The 21,005-nt window shown below is 36.3% G+C and overlaps 3 protein-coding genes across 6 annotated transcripts; 2 read left to right on the top strand and 1 right to left on the bottom strand.

Annotated features, from left to right (window-relative positions):
* Positions 1-644: 644 nt before the first annotated feature.
* On the top strand, positions 645-3,748 carry LOC112558240 (transmembrane protein 222-like). Its single transcript, XM_025228583.1, has 6 exons — positions 645-891; positions 1,177-1,261; positions 1,534-1,565; positions 2,072-2,165; positions 2,504-2,634; positions 2,884-3,748. Exons 1-6 carry the CDS (start codon positions 713-715, stop codon positions 2,969-2,971), a joined length of 609 nt encoding a protein of 202 aa, XP_025084368.1. The 5' UTR covers positions 645-712; the 3' UTR covers positions 2,972-3,748.
* Positions 3,749-6,140: 2,392 nt separating this feature from the next.
* LOC112555666 lies at positions 6,141-20,597 on the top strand. Its single transcript, XM_025224132.1, has 6 exons — positions 6,141-6,186; positions 6,645-7,270; positions 13,384-13,394; positions 13,678-13,814; positions 14,795-14,954; positions 15,161-20,597. Exons 1-6 carry the CDS (start codon positions 6,141-6,143, stop codon positions 15,402-15,404), a joined length of 1,224 nt encoding a protein of 407 aa, XP_025079917.1. The 3' UTR covers positions 15,405-20,597.
* On the bottom strand, positions 8,857-12,700 carry LOC112558238 (sulfotransferase family cytosolic 1B member 1-like). Of its 4 annotated transcripts, XM_025228579.1 has the most exons (3): positions 12,367-12,700; positions 11,571-11,739; positions 8,857-10,652 (listed from the first exon to the last, which is right to left on the bottom strand). In XM_025228579.1, the coding sequence occupies exon 3, from the start codon at positions 10,615-10,617 to the stop codon at positions 9,748-9,750; it is 870 nt and encodes a 289-aa protein (XP_025084364.1). In that variant the 5' UTR covers positions 10,618-10,652; positions 11,571-11,739; positions 12,367-12,700; the 3' UTR covers positions 8,857-9,747. The 4 variants fall into 4 exon arrangements, with proteins under 4 accessions (XP_025084364.1, XP_025084365.1, XP_025084366.1 ...); XM_025228580.1 differs by lacking the exon at positions 11,571-11,739; XM_025228581.1 differs by lacking the exons at positions 11,571-11,739; positions 12,367-12,700 and adding an exon at positions 12,220-12,243.
* Positions 20,598-21,005: the final 408 nt, after the last annotated feature.

The following is a 21,005-nucleotide window of genomic DNA, read 5'->3' as shown; positions in this document are numbered from 1 at the left end:
TTCAGTTTTCTTTCTTTAGATTGAAGGCTAAATGTCACCAGGAAGAAAGTTTAAAAAGTAACTTTTTACTAAATCTGCTACCCTCGTAAAAAAGATTTGTCATTGCTCTCTCTCTCTCTCTCTCTCGGCTTTTCTACTCTTTTTGCACTTGAAGAACTACATCTCAAAAATTGAGGCAGTATGGGGCAAAAAGTATCTTGCCCCCTCCATTTTTTGCCTTCCTATGCCACTGCGAAAGCAATCATTATTATTGTAGCATCAAAGTGCCCTTTTCGTGTTGGCGACTGGGTATTCGGCGGCTAGCTGTCCTCCACACATATATTCTGATGTCGTCAAATGAAACAGCTTTAAGATCGATCACGTATGTCTGTCCACACAAAACCTATTTTAATATATATATACTTGACTGCTCAATTGTTAAGCAATCTTAATTCCCATAACACTCTGACTTTCGAAATAAAACCACTAAAAAATCAGATTGAATCTCAAACTGAAAGGAATTGACGATGTTGAGAACATAGTTAACAGAGATTTTTTTTTTTTTTTGCGCAATGAGCATTCTTCTGAATGGATACCTGCGCATTACAAATTGACATCATCATCATAGAAATCTCATCTGATGTTGAGGCTATCACAACGCCGCCATCTTGGATTCAAGGGAAGCAAATTCATCTCGGTTACTAACCGTTTATTGCCAACTTCCGGGAAGTTAATGGTCGAATGTAATCGGTGGACAAAACTGATGGATGTGAATGGATCTGCAGTAGACGAGCCACACCTTGCTTCAGTTGCAATGGGTAGTCCACTTCCACTATTTGATGGTGGGCGCATTGACCCAAGCAAGAGTCGGTTTCCTCACTGTATAGTCTGGACACCAATACCTTGCCTTACGTAAGTAAATACCTTGTTGTTGGGCTAGACCAGGAGAATGTTGTTTGTCAGATAGTACAAATGATTCAGATAATTTATATCAGCCATTAAACGTTAGACTGGATAAGATTTTACGATCTGAAAATGATGAACAAGTTTTAAAATAATTTTTACTCCTTCAGTACGTCTCCGTATTATTACTAATAGTATTACTAAATACCACGCTCTCCTTTCCGTTTTATAATGTATAAATAATAATTTGACGTTTCATTTGTTTCTTCGTTTAATTCTTACTATGTCGAGCAGATGGCTTTTCCCCATCATTGGTCACATGGGGATTGCCATGACTTCAGGTGTGATTCGTGATTTTGCTGGTCCATATTTTGTTTCGGTATGTGTCATTTTTTTCCCCCGAAGAATATGAAATACTGAAATTTTTTTTTAAAAGTATGGGTCATGTAGCAAAGGCAACAGAGCTTGCTGCTATGGCTATAGAACTCTATGAAACATCCATTTATTTGAATCTTAATACAGTCGTTTTATGAAGAATTATTTCTTAATGACTAGAAACTGTAAGATAAACATTCCAATTGACTTTTTATATATAAAAGTCATTATCATTACATTCGTTTGCCAGTAATAATGTTTTGGTGATTATTTTAGGAAGATGACATGGCATTTGGACAACCAACCAAGTAAGTTGATTATTGTTTAAATTTTGGTGATATGAATGCAAAAGAATGCAGAGGATGAATATAAATGTTAATGGGGAGACAGATTTGATTAAAAGATTTGTAACCATATTTCTAACACAGTTAAGACACACTATTCAGATGTTTAATTCAAAATGTACATGGAATAAATGAGATTGTGAATCAGAGTCAAGTGCTATCCTGGTGACATAATGTTTGAAGTTTTGCTATATTGTATGAATGTTTCAATAAGTTAATAAGGCATTACAAGAGATTATTTTTAATGACAGGTTTTTCAATAACAAGTTAGTTTCTCATCTGACACTTTGCTTCTCTTTTTCTAGAAAACTGTTACTAAATCGCTAGTTCATAGCCATGCTTTTCACCATATAAATGTAATGATGCACATATACATACTAAAGAAGTTTTGCAAAGATGTTCTTCCAAAAGCTATACCTAATATTGGTTTAAGAGAAAGAAATATGAATGATTTTGAATTTCTTTTTCAGATATTGGCAGTTGGATATAAGTCAGTTGAAAGGGGGCAAAGACACCTGGGACAAAGCTGTTTTTGATGCTTCTGAAGAATACAAGGAACACATGGTATGTGTGTTGTGAGGTCTTAAGTAATAGTTTATTTTTCAAGTAAAGTTTTTGTGCATTGGTATCATTCTCTGTATATCACTGTGTGCATAAGAGCAACATGTTCAGAATACAACCAGTTTACTGAATCTGATATTGAAACTAAAGAAATTTCTAGATTCCAGAACTATGCCTAATTTGGCATGGGCATGTTCTACTATCAAGACTCATTTCTGACCAAGACTCATTTCTGGCTTAGGTATGCTTTGCACATTTATTGCTAGATCAGGGATATAGAATGCTGATGGCTGAAGTATATTGTTTTCTTTTCAGACCATATTTATTTTTATTGTTTTCAGCACAACCTCTTTTGTGACAATTGCCATTCTCATGTGGCTTTGGCCCTTAACCTTATGCATTATAATGGCAGCAGCAATTGGAACATGTTCAAACTTGCCTTCCTTATGTTGATCTATGGCAAATATGTCAGGTGAGTGACAACAGTGATGTCTGCATATTTATTGTGTACACATTATTTTAAGATGTGACTACCATTAATATTTGTTAAATCCTGTACCATTCCTATAAGATTTATGTGTTTATAGTAAAGGAGAAAGTTTTGACAACTATGACATTGAGCTGTGTAATGTAATATGTTTGTCAGTAACAAAAGCAACTGAATAATCGCTAGCCTATGTTGTCATCTGATCATTAAAAGATCTTTACCTTTTCTCTTCAGTTTCTGGGGTTTTGTAAAGACATGGCTGCCATTCCTTATCCTTAGCAGTGTCATTCTGACAGTGGTGCTTGTTACACAGCTTCACTGAACCACGTGTCCCAAATCCCAAATTTACCCAGTGAGATACCATCATAGTATATAGGACAAAAAGTCTGACATGTTTCAATATAGCAAAATGCAAAGTGCTTGGGTGGACTGGGAATTTTTAATTAGCACAAGTGTTATTTGTGATGTGTTATTATTCATCATAATTTCTTATTTCCGTCTGTTGTTAGACATAGCATTCTTTTGGTGAGTGACATGAGGGTGTGTGCTTGTGTGCCTACATATGTGGATTATGCATTTCATGGGGGTATGAATTTTTTCCTAGTATCATGGAATATTTCTGTCCCGACATGTATTAACTCCCTTTAGGTAGGTTTTGCATTGTAATCAGTGGGTTGCAATTGCTGTCAATTCTGTCCTGATATTAAAATTAGATGTATATCTTAACAATCTGTATATATTTGTAGTGCTGTAAATAAAGTGAAAATTTCCTAGAATGTTGTCGCTTAATTACTTTAGGGAATATTCATTCTTTTGTGAGGCTGTGTATTTATTTCTTGTTTACACCTGCAATATCTTCAAGTGTTCACCTTTTGATCTTAAGAATTTAGAACCTCATTAAAGTTGAAGCATTACTACCCCTTCACTCGCATCTTTTTCCTTCAAACATCATCTTCTGAAACTTTCTTAGCTGAGTGAGTTTCAAAATTTATATTTTGAAGCAACAATATTCACCCTTCTTATGCATAAGTCAATAATCAATAAGTCAATAATAAACCAATTAAATATATCTGAAATAAAACAAATATTAAGGATTGAATTTAGCTTTTTCTTTCCTTTTGTATGATGTGTGACTTGTAGGACAAGCACTGGCATTATGCTGATTTTTGCAGTTTGAGGTATTTATCTGGTTAACAAGGCACATCCCAATGTAGTTCTTTGACGTTCCTTATTACATTCTTCTTGCTTTGGTTTGTATTTCTACAAAACAGTTAACGTAACATGTAGTCCCTCTCTTTCAGCATCTATCACAGTCTCACTATTTTTATGAAAACCATCAGCTAGATTGTATAAAGTTGCGTCTTCTAAAAGACACAAATAACCTGTCCCTTGACTTAAACTGGTTGTCTGGGGACTGGAGAGATTCTTACCAAGCACTAAAATGGTTTAGAACTTTCAGTTATTTTTGTATCTGCCAATTAGGTGGAACATGTTTTTATTTTTGACGTTTTATTAAGCTTCGGGTATTTTGATTGAAATGCCTTGAGAAACCTTAAATGGCAATCACAGATGTGTGCATGTAAATTGTAGCAAATGTCCAAAACTGAAAATAAAATATTCTTCTAATAATTCATTTAACTGTAGGTGATTGAAAGATATGGACAGTGTAGACTGTAGATCATGTCCTTCAGCTTGAGTGGAGAAAAAGAAAAATTGCTTCATATTTGTAATTACAGAAGAAACTGCAGGAACTATTGATGTACCTTTTAATAGAGTATCAGGCCCATAGGGAATATTTTCATGGATACAGAAACTTGATGATTCAGTATTGTTGTCAAGTGAGAAATACAATAATGAAACTCATAAATGGGTATTTTTTTTATTTATTTGTTAGACTTAAATTATAAAACTAATAATGTCATATTGTACTTTTCTTTAACGTAAGTGAGCTTGATAAATTTACAAGTGACATAATAAAGACGAAATATAAACATAACATTACAATATAAGCAGACAGACATGCATTTATACCCAGCTTGCAATGCTAAGGGTATTAAGGAATGTGGAGATCAGTGAAGGAAAAAGTGATAGTCAAATATGATCCTCTGAATTACAGTAGGTATCTAAAAGAGTTAAGTCTTAAACAGTTTATGCCTTTAGCATCCCTAATGAACAGAGACAGAAGGTATTACCTCGAACGTCCGTCGCATTACAAACACTGAGGCCAGAAAAGGAGAAACTTCCACCTGCTTATGAGTCTGGAGACATTCTTCCAGATTTGAAACTGCTATTTAAAGTTTTGCTGGCTCAACCCATGCAGATATTGTCAGTTGAAGTAGACTGTATAGTGGGTTTGAAAGCACGTGCAGCCTGTCGATCGATCGTGGCTTCAGATAAAATCAGGATAATATATAAAAGATTATATACCAGCTACATAAAACAAGAATGCAAAAATCGAAAAGTGATAGTGATCGGGAAGGTAGATGTGGGTGGGTCTTTTTGCGAATTTGTGCTTTTTTTCTGGATGAGGCTATAACTGTACCTGTCGGTACGTACCACTTGCGTTAATTTAAGTTTCTACTGTTCTACGAAGAACTTCTGATACACCATGCAAAGTAGGTAATATTACTTACTTTGAGAATCATTCAGGGTGATATATAAGCGCATGGTTTTCTCTTTTGATATGTCACAAAAATCTTTCAACCGACCTTACATAGTTAGATCGTTCATATGTAAGAAAGAGAGCAGGATACTTAAATCTGCAGATTTTCAAGACTAGAAGAAAATTACTTATCCGTCCGTCTAGCATACAAATGACTTTTTGAAAAAGTGTTAACAAGCATTTCATAATTTCCCAACAGCTAAAATTTATAGGACCTAAAAATAACGCATGTACATGGTCGCAGGAGGGATCAGAAAAAGTAAATGATAACAAGTAAATTTTTAAATATTAAGAAAGGTTACTGTGTTCTTCCGAGGAAATTTACATCTTTTAAGATAAGCATTCATTGAAATTTTTAATATTTCAATTCTCAGCTTGAGGGCCGTACTTTAAATCTTTTACTTTTGAGTCAAAAACCTAGTGCTGGCTTCACTGACACTAGCTGTGTTGTAAGTAAAAATATTCTTTGTGCTTTGTGTCGCTGGATTATTATTACTAATTAAAACGTTCTGTAGTATATACCGCAGGGTGCTGTTTACTCAAATATTATGGATACAAAAGCAAGTGCATCAATCTAAAGGCAGAGCCAGTTGGAGAAACCTGACGTCATTTCATAGTATAAGCCAATGAGAAATCACGTATTATCAAGGCTTGGTCAGCTGCATGACGACCGCTGTTGGTGACAATAACATACCGCGCAAACAGTTGATCAAACAGTATGCCACATTCCCGTGATTATTCATGATATCCGAGTATACATGTGTCTGGATTAGTGCCAGGATAGCACCGTGTAATTGCATATTGAAAAGAGAACTAACTTATAGAATGTATGGTGCTTGTGTCCAATGTCGTCTGCTTCGAAGCACCTGTGATAGGTAGGCATGTCAACACACGTTTCGTCACGCTTTCGCTGAGACGGAGGAGCAGGCTGGGACTGGCGATTTCTGCAGACCAGCAGGCAAGTAGGAAGCGATACGCAGCTGGTGTTTATGTGTTGTTCCTCTTGTCATATGATGGAACAAGAGACAATGCCCGGACCTTAGGAGTTTCAAGGGGACTGTACGGTGTTAAACGGAGTACGAAACACCGATAAAAGACTCAAATCGTTCGCTGAAAGAATATTTCAACCTTCAACCATTTGAACCTTAATTAGAAATCGAAAATGTGAAATCGTTGATTAGGTAGTTTGGCAATTTGTCGAACTCGCAGATTTTATGGATAAATAAAATGATTTCTTTATGACACTGCATGGCTGGTGTACTTAATTAACGACAATGCTGTGTCGTTTTAAAACGTATTCACATAATTCCACACGGTGAAAAGAGGTGATAAGACTTGCAAATATTAGACAATGGCATCTACATATCCTTACCAGTTTCAGCCACAGCCTCCTCCACTCCCAGAACAACAGGGGGTAAGCGAGGACCGTCAGGGCCACTGATAGTGTCTTCTTCTAGCGAGGATGAAGAAAGTGACACAAATGAGTGTTTGCATCCTGCCTTACAGCAGCAAAGTAACGTCAGAACAGATCTGCTTCCTCGGAATGGTCACATTTTACCACCTGCATGCCTGCGAAGCACAGTTGGAATAGACAGGCTTACTTCCCAGCTTCCCAGTCCACGAAAAGACTCAAACACAGCATGTGGAACTGAAATCTCAACTTCAGAGACAGAAGTGGAAACAGTTTTGTCATCTAATCCCACGGCAGAGGCACACACTCCCTCTTTGAACTTTGCTCATGAGCATGATCATGACTATGACAATGTGACTTCTCCAAGCAGCAGTACTTCTAGTGGACCGATCTATGTACGGCCTCCAGGCTTTAAGACTCATGCGCAGCAGGTTGAGTGCATACGAAGTAAACTTGCACGAAAAAAAAGTCGGCCTCCTGCTGTGATAACTGTAAAAGATGAACTGAAACATCGAGAAGAAACACCCCTAAGGCGAAAACACGAAGAGGTAGGTTTTCAAGATCACATCAACTGTGCTAAAATGTTGCATTGCATGGTATATTGCATTTAGATTCTTATGGGTTTTTTTTAAATGGGCATGCATGGGATTTTGTACACACTAATTATGTGGCTGTTTAAATATAATGCGTGTATGTATGTTCACAAATACAGTCGTGCATGCACATATAGGGTGGAAATTAAGAAATACAATGTATCAAAAATCTACTAAAGGCAACATTACACCATTTTAAAATTAACTGTATGACTATGGATGTGTCTTTTAAATGTGTACCATTTAGTTCAATGCTTAATGTGGTGAAAACTACTATAAATTGTACATATCAATTAATTAATCAATTAAGCTTTCCTCGTGAGTATATACATAGATGTGATTTTTTCTTGCAAGCAGGTCTTGTGTGTTTGATGATGATAAGCATTGCTTTTATTGTTATTGTTCCCTTCAATTCTGGGATCTACTTGAATTAGTGGTGCTTTGCTGGATTCTCTTGTGCCACTCAAGCTTGCTGATGGTGTTCGAGTTTATTGGCAGAGGTGGTAGGCATATGAAGAAGAATATTAATTGGTGATTTTTATTGGTGGACTGGTGTATCTTACAAATTAGGAAAACAGGACAAACTTAAATAACTTATTTTACCCTATTGTACACATAAATTAAATGATATCCTCTTCACCTGATAGTATCATAAAAATGTTTATCAGAAAATTGAAAGAAGTAAACATTTAGCACTGATTTATTTTTCATAGGAATGAGTCCAATTGAATTCCAGGAAACATTTCAATGAAATTTAACAGATTACAATGAATAGTTAAAAGGCACAAAGTTCACTACACTTAATAGTTAATAACACTTTAGATCATGCACTGCCACCCATTATTTTTACTGCTCATTTTTCTTAGAAATGAATGATCAGTCCATACGATAAAAAAAAATTGATAAGTTCAAAATTATTTCTTGAAGGCAGAAAGTGATTTTTTTTCCTTTTTTCCACTTTTTAAAAAAATGCATACATCATAGATGCACAAATAAATTTGAAAATATAGAAATTTCTTAATCTGTTGGGTAGATGTACAAATATAGACAGGATTCCAAATGTCTCTTTTGTTCTACTTTTAATACTTCTGCTACTAAATTTACTATTCCTAATTTGAAAAAAATCTTTATAAGAGATTTATTTAGAGAAATCTTTATTAGCTTCCTGTTAGAGCTCCTAGCTCAAATTAGTAACAAAATCAGCAAGTCAGCTAGACATATGAAATTCTCAAAAAGCACATGAAATATAAAGCCAGGAGGAAAATATCTAGAGGGACAAACAAAGGTTAGAAGAGTGCCTACAAAAAGGTATTTGCAAAAAACATCATTTTTAACCTAACAAACGTCAACAACATAATTATGCATTACTTATTAGAGAAATAAATCACCAAGTAGTCATAGATTATATCTTTCTCTGCAGCAGCGTAAACCAAGAACATTCCAGAAAGTTCAGAGTTTAATACAGAAGAAATAAAAATGAACCATATATATTAAAGATACATTGCTTAAATAGAATGTACTAAAATGTAAAAAACAAGCAGTCAGGTGATCTGTGTATTCTTTAATCTGCAAGCAAAACCTTGAAAAAATGTATCAAAAAAACTAATTTAATTCATGATCATTATTAAAAGTATCATTACTACATTTTTTGAGGAGAGGAAGGGTCTGGTTGATGACAACCTGAGTACATTATCAGTACCATAGTTTGGGTCCAGCACAGCAGAAAGATTGTTCATCAAACCTTAAGGTGAAAACTTTTCGCAGGATAGATTGGTCTGCCAAGAACAAAGTGTCTTGGTGGAGACTAGACAGCAAGTATATTAGATATGGAGGCAGGGAAGGAGCCACAGATAAAGGTATGACATATCACAGTCAGACTGTAATCAACTTGGACTTGGAGACAGCTAGAGAAGAAAAAAGGTGTGACATAATTAGGCTTTCTTGAATTGACAACTAGGCATGCAGCAAAGCTAAATTCTCTTTAATTTGTCAATTATGTTTCATGGACAGCCAGTGAGTAGAGAGTTAACATAATAAAGTCTGGAAAGACCTGTTGAATAGTATATACTATATATTAAGATCAACGTTGTATATGTACTATCCGCAAGACAGCATACTCTGTAAAAGCAGCATTATAGCAGAGAGTTTCACACAAAAATCCTTTAGGTACTTATTCACTTGAGACAGATGATGATGATGAAGCCATTTAGCTTCATTTTGCAATTTCCTATGGTTGCCTGTACAGCATACTTGAGTGATAATGTTAGTGATTATGACCCATTCAGCCATATCGCTAGTAATGTGGATGACCCTTATATCAGATACAGACATTAAGATTGTAAACTGCTATGCAAGTAAAACATTTGTGTGGTTCAGAAAAGACTAATTCTTTTCCTTTTCTGGTGTGTTACTGGCAGGTTGAAGGTCGCTCATTAAAATGTGTAGCGAAAATTGAACTTTGTTCCTGGCATTTCTTTCTCACAAACAGCATCAAACATCTGACTTTCAGCAACTGTGAACCATGTTTTCCAGTCTCCAACTTTTCCTTTTCGATACATAACGGCCTCTCCAAAGGTCTCAGTCCACTGTTGACCTTTGCGTTCTTTCATAGAATTAAAGCTGCACTTAGCAACAATTTCTTTCACAACTTCCTCACTTGCTGTACTTTCAAGAAACCTTGCTAGCTCCTTGGTTTTCTCTAAGGTGTCTTCCTGAAGATCCTCATAGCTTACAACAAAGATGGGTAGGTCTGGATTTGAATTTATCACTGCTTCCCAATCCCGCATGTAGGTGAACATTGATCCAGAATCAAGATGGCCATTGAGAAAGAGTGTCAGGTAGTCTGAGAACTTCCCAGAATACTCATACTCAGGAAACTTGACATGGTGATTATAGAAGGAAACTGCCACATCTTTGGGATTACGATAGATGAAGAGAATCTTGTTCTGACCTTTGTGAACTTCCTGGGGTAGCTGGTTAAACAGGAAATGAGTGTTGAGAACACGGGGTGATGGCACTGACTCTACAGCCTCCCTTGATGCAAATTCAAGCATACATTTTTCTTTTTCTGTACATTCTATTTGGGTGGTCCCTGCAAGTAGCATACGGGCAATTTCCCACAACCAGTGGCAACCAGTTTTCGGGTATGAACACAGCAAAACATCATCAGGACGTAGTGGTGTTGTGTGCACCATGGACTGATGCTCCTCTGTGGCATCAGGTATTCCAAGGTATCCATGCGGACCGTACTTCATTAAAAGAATTGTATTGCCTCCAGCATCAGGTAGTCGTACAAGTGGCATGTTCAAAAACTTAAATGTATCAAAGCCTTGTTTATCTGAAAACAAAGTGTAATGAATTTGATCAAAGTGCTTATTTGTTGTCGCCTACTTATCAGTTACCCTGTTCAAAGAGGGTGTCAATCTTGTGCATTCTTAAACTTCTTTAAATTAGAATTAACCTCAGCAGGGCATTGAGTTTATAAATCTAAAAAGACAATTGAAAGAAGAGAATAGAACCAGACATGTATGTTGTAGCTCTTGCCAAAGAGTGAATCCAAGACAGCAGAATGGGTCACTAAAGGCTTACATAACAAAGTAGAAAAACTCCTTAATGAGAAAAACATAGCCATATTGAGATACTCATTAAATAAATAGCTACAACAGAAGTAAACTGCACATCTCTGTTTTCACAATGCTAGAGATCTTCTTAAATTTAGTGTAGGGGAACCATGTAGCAAGCGAAGATCATAATTTATTGTATCTTGATGTAAGTTTTAAATATTTTCCATGGTTACTATAATACATTTTCAACATTTTCATTCTGCATTATCTTAATAGATGTTATGAAAGGTGTTCTACTTGGACCAAGCTTGGCATGAAGCTTGCGTGTTTGCTGGGTTAACACAAGAACTTTATTCCTTGCAGACGTATTTAAGTCCACCACACAACAAAACTGTCTTATTATGGCCAACCAAAATAGAAAAAGACAGACGTGGAAACTGCTTTAGCGTCTGAGCATGGATGTGTATAGATGTACAATAGAGGTTCGTGGCATGGTCTGAGGCAGCCTTGTTGCTGAATAGTGTTGTCCTGTGAGAGACGGCAATAAATTCTGAAAGATCGGTGAGAAGTATAAAGTCGGAGTGAGGGTGGGGACTGACGACGTTTACGTGATCGTACGTGCATGCCTACGCACGCACGCACCGTACATCACACACGCGCTCGCGCGCACACACACATATGACACAACGTACCCTTCCTCCAGCGATGAGGAACCGTGTGAATACTATAGATGACAGTATATCAGAGGAATCCCCGAGCGCTGTGATCGGGGTGCACAGGTGACGTTTATATAAGGCGTAGCTATGTAGTCCTAACGCACTGCGCACTCGCAGCGTCGACCTCCTTTTCAAGTCGTGAAAACTGTAACAGTGGTACACATTTCGCGGCGCTTGAGCTGCTGCCGCAGGATCGAGCTAGATCCCCCATAAAAAATGCTCGTTTTCACATCCACCTTGCACGTCAAGGGGTGCCTGTTGGAAATTGTAGATAACGGAAACCTCGCCGCCATGCCTTATCCTCGGTACCCTTCCTACCCTATTCACACCCCTGATCGAGTTATTCTCGTGCCGTACGTGCTATGTGGAAATGTTTAAACACCGCAGAAAAGTTCATCCACATTAAATATATGTTCCACGACAATCTGTCAATATAGTTAATAAAACTATTATCAATTTTAATGTGGGATTCTTTGATTCTGCCTACCCTGTGTATGTCGACTATTGCAATATGCGGTCACACGATTACTCGAACAGGTTATGAAAAATCAATTTAATGTCACACCTGTGGTGTCATCCGGTAATCGCTTCGTACAAACTATTGTCGACAATCTCCGGAACTCACCTCATAGTACTTTCTCATCAATCAAAAATAAATCCAAAAAGTCATGAATAGTTATATTCATTCCTCGTTCGCTTATAATTAGCTATAAATGGATACCCCTTTTCAAGTCGGTTTTAACTGAAACGAGATGAGAACGGTAAGACTTACCTGAACTAGCTACACAGGTGAGAAGTTAGCCTACTTGACAGTCGTCACACGCCGACATGTATACATGCATGTCACAGAGACCTGGGCATATGCTGTTTGTAACTGTCAAATGTCAAATGGTGGTTAGCAGTGTCCCCTGAGGCTAGATAAGAGCACCTTCTTTAAAGATTGCATGACAAGCAATGGGGTGGGGCGAGGATATGTGAATGCCGTTCTCAGCAATGTGTAGAAATCACTTGACATACATGAACTTAAAGGCCGATGTCTACTGTCTGGACATAATCGAATGGTATCGCCCGTGCGGGGGAAGGTATATAGAGTATGAATGTATTCTCCACAAACTAACAAAACTAGAATATAGGAGAGAAAGATGAACAGCGCTAATGACACAAACACAAAAACAACTTAATTTTCGAACTTTCTTTTTTATTGCTTTTGTGACTTTCTCTATATCTTTTATCTTTCTTTCCTCATAAGCGGGGATATCAATATTCGGCATGTAGTCCATGCTTACTGCCTTACATGTACGGTCTATGTGTGCAGTCCACCCAAGTTTTGAGTGCGACGTGCATGTTCACACCGTAGTATTTTTCAGTTGTTATGTATACTAATTGTTTCTTAAACTCTGAATCTGGAAAATGACAGTCGTGTCCATCTCATGAATTCTATGTCCTTTCTACTACACCATTTTCTTACCACACTCTGCACTTCCGTGACAGCTACTCATACACTTCTTGGAAGTCGTCTGTAAATGTGCAATAAAATCCGAAACTGGAAGCAAAAGGGCTGAGCTTGTATATATATCGCTGTTAGTTTGGCTGTGGTCTGGTTTGTTTTATTATTGACAACCCAACGAAAACGAGAAAGAGAAGGAAAAGAACAACAATAATAACAATAAAATATAGTTTGCAACTGATCAAAATTCAATTTAATTTATTTGCACAGTTTCAAACACCTTCCCCCTTCATCTTATGATTTACGTAACATTACAAGGAGTTCAACGTTTGTTATTGGCAGGTGAAGTACAGGTAAGCAAACAAAATCAGGGGCTGTAGTCACTGTCATACACATTGATATATAACAAAGCAAAATCACCAGTATAACAAACATACATGACTATTAACTTTCAGCTAAAGTCCTAAGGGTTAAAACCATTAGGTTAAAAAACAGGCTTTCATTTGACTGGCTCATTAGGTTATTAGTTAGGAGACATCTTTGTTATCTTCAATATTATTGGTGTAGAAAGTTGAAAAGAATATTTGTTCTACAAGATTTAGTTATTTAATTGTGCAGTGCATCATTTATTTGCAGATCCACTCCAATGAAACTGAGAGCTTTGCCTCAGTCCTTTTGGCAGCAGCCAAACCTGGCACAGCAGGTTTCCCCAGCAACCATGTACCCACTTCTCCCACCTCTGTGTAACAAAGACACAGAAGAAGATATTGCAGGTAAATGCAAGCTAATGAACAAATAAGAAAATGCTGTTAAAAGTGTTTGGCGCTTTTTTTTATCACATCAGATTTGGAGTTTATGCATTTAATAAGTATCAACAAATACCAGCCATGAGGAAAGTATAAAGGAAATTTTGTAGTGTGAAGTTATTTTGAACAACTCTTTGAAGTAAATTTTTGCATTCTTTAAATCATCAAAATATTACTGTGAAACATGACCTTTGCCATTATCACGCCTAATAATGCCTGATATGCCCAATATATTCCCAGCTATGTCACTGGCTGAGTTTTTCACCATTTAAGTGTATCCATGTTCTTCCCTACCATATGTGTTCTGCAGCTCTTTAAGTGAATGGTGATGTATTTAGGTGTGTATCTTGGGAACAGAATTAAAAAAAAATGTTCACATACTGCTAGTCCTTTAAAAAAACACACACACATCTGTACATGCATGTGTTCATGTGCATACAAGCAGATTTAGGAATGCACACACATGCATATGGACAATACATGCATGCTTGGGTGTGTACATTGCATGCACAAAGATATAGCCATGGAAACTCCCTTCCCATACACATACTTTCCTATAATGTATTTCTTAAAAGTCCTGTGCCAGCAAAGGGTGGCTGATTGAGACCAACTAATCAATAGCCACCACATAATTCCACCACATTAGTGCTCTTGAGCTTGTCAGCATTCACTGCTCTAGAACAAGGTTTTAAATGGGCATTGTTTCTAATAAGCACTGAGACACTCGGATGCATTTTCTATATATATATCCCCATCTCCAAATCCAATGTTCATTTTTTTTTCGTTCCAACTGAGACTATTATGAATATGATAAAATATTCCCATGGCAAATTAGTAAAAGTGATAATACACTAAAGCTCTTTAGTTAGAGAGCAGCACACACAACACATGCACACACACACAGAGCTAAAATAAGGCAACTATCATGGAGTGTTATATACTTGCAGAAGTGCGGCCAGTAACACCCCCAAATGAGAGTGGTGCTGAAACAAAGAGGTTGGCACCTGAACGAAAGATTAGTGTGGCCAACACAGACCTACTCTTTAAGCTTTTCGAAAATATCAGTGATGAAAAGAAGACTGCCACTGTGCATCTCAAGAGGGGAAGGTAAATTTAGATACCCTAATAGAAAAAAATCTTTGCAATTCTGTAAATATTATGAAGCTAGAGTGACGTATAACTTGAGATTTGAAAAAATTTACTGCTTAATTTAGAAATTTAAACAGTAGAATGGGAAGTGCGACTAACTTAAACATTCAGTTTATGAATCGTATTGTCTATAAAATCCCACTATTTAAACTTTTACTTTTCAGGCCTAGGAGGATGCCGATCAAGAGCTGCACAAAAGGTCTTCTCTTTGGAAATGATCCCTATCTTGTGGATGCTATAGCAGACACCTTGTTTCCACAGTTGTCAATCGAGAGCTCGAGGTTTGGTGGTAACACATCTCTACAACTGGTCACGTTAGGCACTGGCGACAAAACTGTCACGCTTCCATCACTGACTTTGGAGCAAAACTATCCACAGATGTTGTCTGAGCTTGTTACACACATATAGTGTCTACAGTGAATTGAAAGACGTCAAGTACCAGTGTCCACCTTTAATCCATAGATTCATCCTGGTATATTCTGAATTGACAGAATGGCTCTCTTGTTACCAGAAAGATGTTTCTGCATCCTCAAAGGAGGAGGAAAACTGATACAGCCAGTGTAAATTCTCGTAGCACCTTAACCTGAAGTATTATTTTTGTTTGGCTAGCATTGTAAATCCTCATGACATGGTCACATCCTCCGACTTAGTCTTCAGTTATGCTTACTTTTGAACAGTCAGCAGCTTCTTACCATAATAACAAAAGTGAATAATGTCTTAAATAACATTCTTTCAGTCTGTATCATACAACAGTAAAGAATTAATTTACCAAACACAGTTGTATGGGCAAAAACATTTTCCTCTTTTGAACCATGGCCATGAATTTACCATTAGATTTATAAAGTAAACCTCATAATGTGTAAAATCACAGGACTGGTATCATTTAAAAATGTGTTTGTTTTTTATGAAGCTTTTTGATATTATTTCCTTATGTTGCAAAAGGAGTGAGATATGTCAGTGCTTGTTAATTTATCACAGGCTTTCTGGAATGTGAGACCTATTTCAGAGTAGGTGTCAGTTACAAGGAAAAAAGAATTTATGGTTTTCAGGGACAGGGACAAAATGATTTAAGACATGTGTACATTAAATTAAAATTTAACACAGAGATGAAGACTACAGCATGTTTTTGAGACTATTATAGAATACAAAAACTGGATACCTCAGGATGAACAGGTAAGGTGAATTTCTAGACTGCAGTTTTGTAGCCAAGGAAATGTCTGGAGCTGGTTATTGCAGAATAGAGAGGTACTGATGAAAACATCACATATATATGTTAATCTGTGATGCATTAAGTATATTTATGTTATATATTTAATATGGATATTGACTGAGATTATACAATTTTGTCTTAAAAGTTAAACTTCATGGTATTTACAACACGTGTCTGTGTGACTGTGCTTCAGAGATTCCTGATGTTTGCTGTTCAGCAATAAACAAATGTATTTTTCTTTTGATTAATTGAAGTTATTTTTTTTTTCTTTTGGGAGGTGGTCATTGGATTTCAGGGTTTCTACATGTTGACACTTTTAACTCTTATACTTATAGCACGACAAGCCAAAATCATGGCTTTGCCGGGGAAGCCTGGGGAAGGCAATTTTTGTTACATTTATTGCAAATTTTAAGCTTTCTCCTTTCCAAAAATGTATAGGTTTCTTGGTCTAATATGTTTACCTGAACAGCAATAATAAAAAACAAACATCACCTACTGTTGTCTTCACAGTCTTTAGTTATTAAACAGTTTTTATAATACTTATACTTTTATGCCGTGCTAAGAGGGTTAAGAAGAATCTGTTGTCCTTTTAAAGTACTAAAAGATAGGTCATCAGGTTGATTTGTAAAAATCTGTAGTTAAATCAGAGAACCTTAGCCTTAGCCACTGGTCTAGTCTGAGAGTATCATATTTATACTTAACTGTTGCTGTTGTTTTTAACTGAAAGAAATGTTTTGCCATTTGTTGTTTTATAATGACTTAATTTTCTCAACTGTTCTTAACGTTTTTAGGATTGAATGTGGATTCCATGTTTCTTCCTTGCTCACCAGATAATGTTACTATCTACATAAATATTAAATATTGTTTAAAAATAATTTAATGTGTTTTAAACCATCAGTTAAGTGTAAACCAAACTGTGGCATTACTGTTGAAGTATCTGTGATTACAGAAAATGTCATGTTAGTCATCATTATCATTACAGTATTGTATCCCTTGTTAAAGACATGTTGATGCCCCCACCCTTGTGTGTCACCTTGAAGTGAATCTTCCATGGCAGATACATCTTAAGAGTTGTAGGAGTATGACTGCCTTATTTACTAATAAAATTAAGTTTTAAAATGTTGATCATGCTTAAAGCGCTCATGCTGGTGTTGTTAGCTAGACCTTTGATTAACATCCACTTATTTATGCAACATTATTGCAGTTTGAGCTACAGCTTTCAGCTGTTGTCTAAACTGGTCAGTATATAAATTTTGAAGCTTGTGTGTCAGTCCCTTTTCTTGCCACTCTCTTCACTAGTAATGTATCCTGTACAATATTTATGGTTTCCCCATCTTTTCATATTCTTAAAAAACTATTAGGCAAATACCTATTTTCTTGATTGCTGTTGAATGAGGGGAAATATATTGCTTTTACTTTTCTTTCCTAATGGTTGTCTTATTGATTCTTCGATCACATGATATACTAATTATCTTTTTTTTCAAGTTGAAATGACTAGTAAACACATTCCAGAAGTTCAGGAAAATATGTAAATGTATTTGTTAACATATTTAGTTATGATTAAGGCACTTTATTATTCAGGTGTAACCATGCAGCCATTAAGATCTATTTCCGACATCTATCTTACTTTGTCTATTTTGAGTACTTTTTTTTAAAAAACAGGTGGTCATTTTTAATCACCCAGATGATTTTACAGAAACATATTAGTGTGAACACTTTGACCAGTCATTTTTTGTTCACATAAATGCCGTCCATTTCTTTTATATTTTTCTATTGATTGCTGCTTTTAGCAGATTTTATTTCTGTATCTCATGAAAATGTGTGTTGTTTTGATTTGATATAAGCTCTGCATATTATTAAGTGTAAAATATAAAAACAAATTCAGCTGTGATAATTTGAGAAATATGTGTGTATTTTACATATAGCCTTTGAAACTTTTTCCTTCCTGCTATACTCTTTTTTTTTGGTTCTAATCACATTGATGACGATAATTTAGATCATTCATTTTTTGCAGTCCTGTTTATATATTTAAAATATCAAAAGGATTTTGTGTTACAAAAGATATCTTTGATGACTTCACTTACCGCCATATGGCAGTCAAATTAACATTAGGTTGGGTTTGGAGCTGTTGTACACTGCAGCTTGTGTGGCAGCATTTACCTTGTAAAAAAAAAAAATTGAAATCTTACAAACAGATTTATTTAGATACCAGCCTGGCTCAGGTTTGAAAGTTATGTTATCTATGGTGTTAGCCAGCTATTGTAGTGCTAGACATTACATCTTGAATTTCCCTGGGGGTCAATAAAGTTGTATTGTATTGCAAGTAGTGGTGGGAATAGGACCCACATACCTTACTTGCTGGATATTTCCAGCTATATTAGCACAGCATCACTATTAGCTGATGTCAGCACTGCTCTCCATCATACATTTACCTAATACAGTAATGACAAATGCAATCTCATTGACCATGCATGCAGGCCCCGCCACACACACACACTTTATCTTGACTTTCCTTTGTCATGCATAAAGGGTCTATAACATATCTGAGGTCTTTAGATTTAAACCTTTAACAAATTATTGATCACTGCTGTATATAATACATAGGCTTCAGAAAATCAATTGTGAGTTATATAAACCTCGACCTAACCTAATTAAAGAATTTACATCAAGTCTTACGCATGCTTGAGCACTGGTATTTAGTGTTGATGATACTGCTACACTGACCTTCCCTCAGGTCTTTTCTTCCTGTTAAATGAAGATTAGGCCATCGGGAAACATAAGTCTGATTCCTTTTTCTTTTTGGCCACCTTATGACTTTGCCATAGTTAATGCATGGGTATAAGCCAAAGAAACAACACCCAGTGTTTGACAGGACAGTGAAATGATATGAAACTTCAAGTTTATCTGTTAACAGTATGAAGAACTTGCCATGCTTGATTTAAAAGGAAGTTGTTGTTTAATTGCAAATATTTCATTTCGTGCAAATTTTTGTGGTTGTTATGGAAGGTTGTGTATAAAGGTGAGCTAATAAGGCATACAAGAACAACAACTGCTGTGGGTCAGTGTAGCAGGTTCGTAATTATCTTCAACGCAGAAATGAATCAGAGGCCATTTCGGTGGTGGTGGTGGGGGAATCAATAGTTTGTCCATATAAGTATACCCTCTCTGCAAAACTTTTGATTGTGGGCAGTGCAAATACTTGTGTAGCATGCCACATATGTGCTGATCACTGTTGTCATGATACAAATACTGCCAGCACAGGACTAGTCTAGTCAGGACAGTCTCAACTCTTTGCCTCACCACCCTTCATCCAGCATTTTTGGCTGAAGCTGGTAAAACCTGAAATAAGTGCTCGCTGCAGCAGCTTCTGGAAATTGAGGGGTGGAGGTAGTGAGGGAATGAGAAGAGATTGCACTTCCTGACTCTGACTTTTTAATCCACTGTTTTTGCTAGATTGTCCTGCAGGCAGCAAAGGTCAAAGGATGTCAAACTTCTATTCACACACTGTGCCTGATAGATTTGGAGACAATATGATTCACCATAGGGCAACCCATCAACTCTTAAACAGAAATCCTGAGCCAGCTTTTAGACAGCATCACATCGATGTCTTGAAGTAATCTCTTCACCCTGTCATTTTAAAAGAACTTAAATTTCTCAAATCTAGTGTAATATTTTTGTATTAAGAGATGTTGATTCATAAGTAATTTTGGTGCCTCTCTCTTTTTTTTAAGAGTATATATATTTCAGTCATAAATATAACTTACAGAAAAAGTGCTAGTGAATAATGCTTGCCGTAAAACAAAATCACAATATGCTCTTTACTGTGGCAGCATTGTGTTAATCGCCGTCCAAACACTGTGCATTGTAAATTATTTTATCAATAGTAAGTGCTTTGTCATCTTTATATGCCCTCCACAATAAAAATGTCATCGCCTATTGGCACCATACTCAGCATGCCACAGATTTTCCAATATGTGGGTGCTCTTCATGCGGGTAGAGCTTTGATTTGGTGTCACCAATGTTTATTAATATTCTTCTTTCAGATGCTTGTTGATCTAACTTGGTGTCACTCTTTTTGTTTCCAGTGCCATTCTTTGCAGTGTTACAGCTGTGTTTATAGTGATTCCACTGTTGAAGATATGAGTATAACATAACAAATTAGCAAATATGTCAGCCATTTAATGTCTGGCTACTCAAACAATCTGTACATTGTAATGGCTCATGAATATGTCAGAATTTACTGGAGTTACTTTTTCCCAATTTGCTGTATAGGAAAGTGTTTCATGATCTTGTTGGCATTCTTAGACAAGAACAAAAAGTGAACATAATAGCCTAATAGGAGAACACCTGAAATCACTGTTGAAAATAAACATACTGTTTATGGAAACTGCTTTGTATCAGTCAGTGTCATCATTTCAAGGTGTGGGCATTGAACTGTTCCATGTGTTAGACACTCCGTGGCCTAGTAAAAGTTACCGATGGAGGCTTGGGGTAGGGTTGTCGTTGCAGTGCTAGGATATATTCAAGTATAGGCCACACAAGGCTATAGGTACAAATGCCATCAGCCTACAAGTCTATTAAAAGTGGTTTTATTTCTAATAACTAACAGATTCATTTGGTTGTTCAGTGAGAGCGAGCATGCATACGATGTACCCCTTTACAGATGTTAGGAGAGGTGGAGACATCTAAAGGCCTATAGTAGGGTGCAAATTGTTCAATTATGATTGAGTTAAGCTCCATAAAGACATTATTTCCTCAAATCAGTGTAAATACACCCCTTCCATTCTTGGTATGCAGTC

The sequence above is a fragment of the Pomacea canaliculata genome, linkage group LG2, assembly GCF_003073045.1.
Source record: "Pomacea canaliculata isolate SZHN2017 linkage group LG2, ASM307304v1, whole genome shotgun sequence".
Classification (NCBI taxonomy): domain Eukaryota; kingdom Metazoa; phylum Mollusca; class Gastropoda; order Architaenioglossa; family Ampullariidae; genus Pomacea; species Pomacea canaliculata.
Note: the sequence above shows the minus strand (reverse complement) of the source record. Positions and strands in the feature narration are given on the sequence as shown.

Excerpts from the sequence above, each read along its gene's own strand:
- LOC112558240 (XM_025228583.1), top strand. The coding sequence starts at position 713 with ATGGTCGAATGTAATCGGTGGACAAAACTGATGGATGTGAATGGATCT. Across the intron at positions 1,262-1,533 it reads CTGGTCCATATTTTGTTTCG|GAAGATGACATGGCATTTGG; the intron begins GTATGTGTCATT and ends TGATTATTTTAG. Across the intron at positions 2,166-2,503 it reads AAGAATACAAGGAACACATG|CACAACCTCTTTTGTGACAA; the intron begins GTATGTGTGTTG and ends TATTGTTTTCAG.
- LOC112555666 (XM_025224132.1), top strand. The coding sequence starts at position 6,141 with ATGGTGCTTGTGTCCAATGTCGTCTGCTTCGAAGCACCTGTGATAG. Across the intron at positions 6,187-6,644 it reads CTTCGAAGCACCTGTGATAG|ACTTGCAAATATTAGACAAT; the intron begins GTAGGCATGTCA and ends AGAGGTGATAAG. Across the intron at positions 14,955-15,160 it reads GTGCATCTCAAGAGGGGAAG|GCCTAGGAGGATGCCGATCA; the intron begins GTAAATTTAGAT and ends TTTACTTTTCAG.
- LOC112558238 (XM_025228579.1), bottom strand. The coding sequence starts at position 10,617 with ATGCCACTTGTACGACTACCTGATGCTGGAGGCAATACAATTCTTTTA.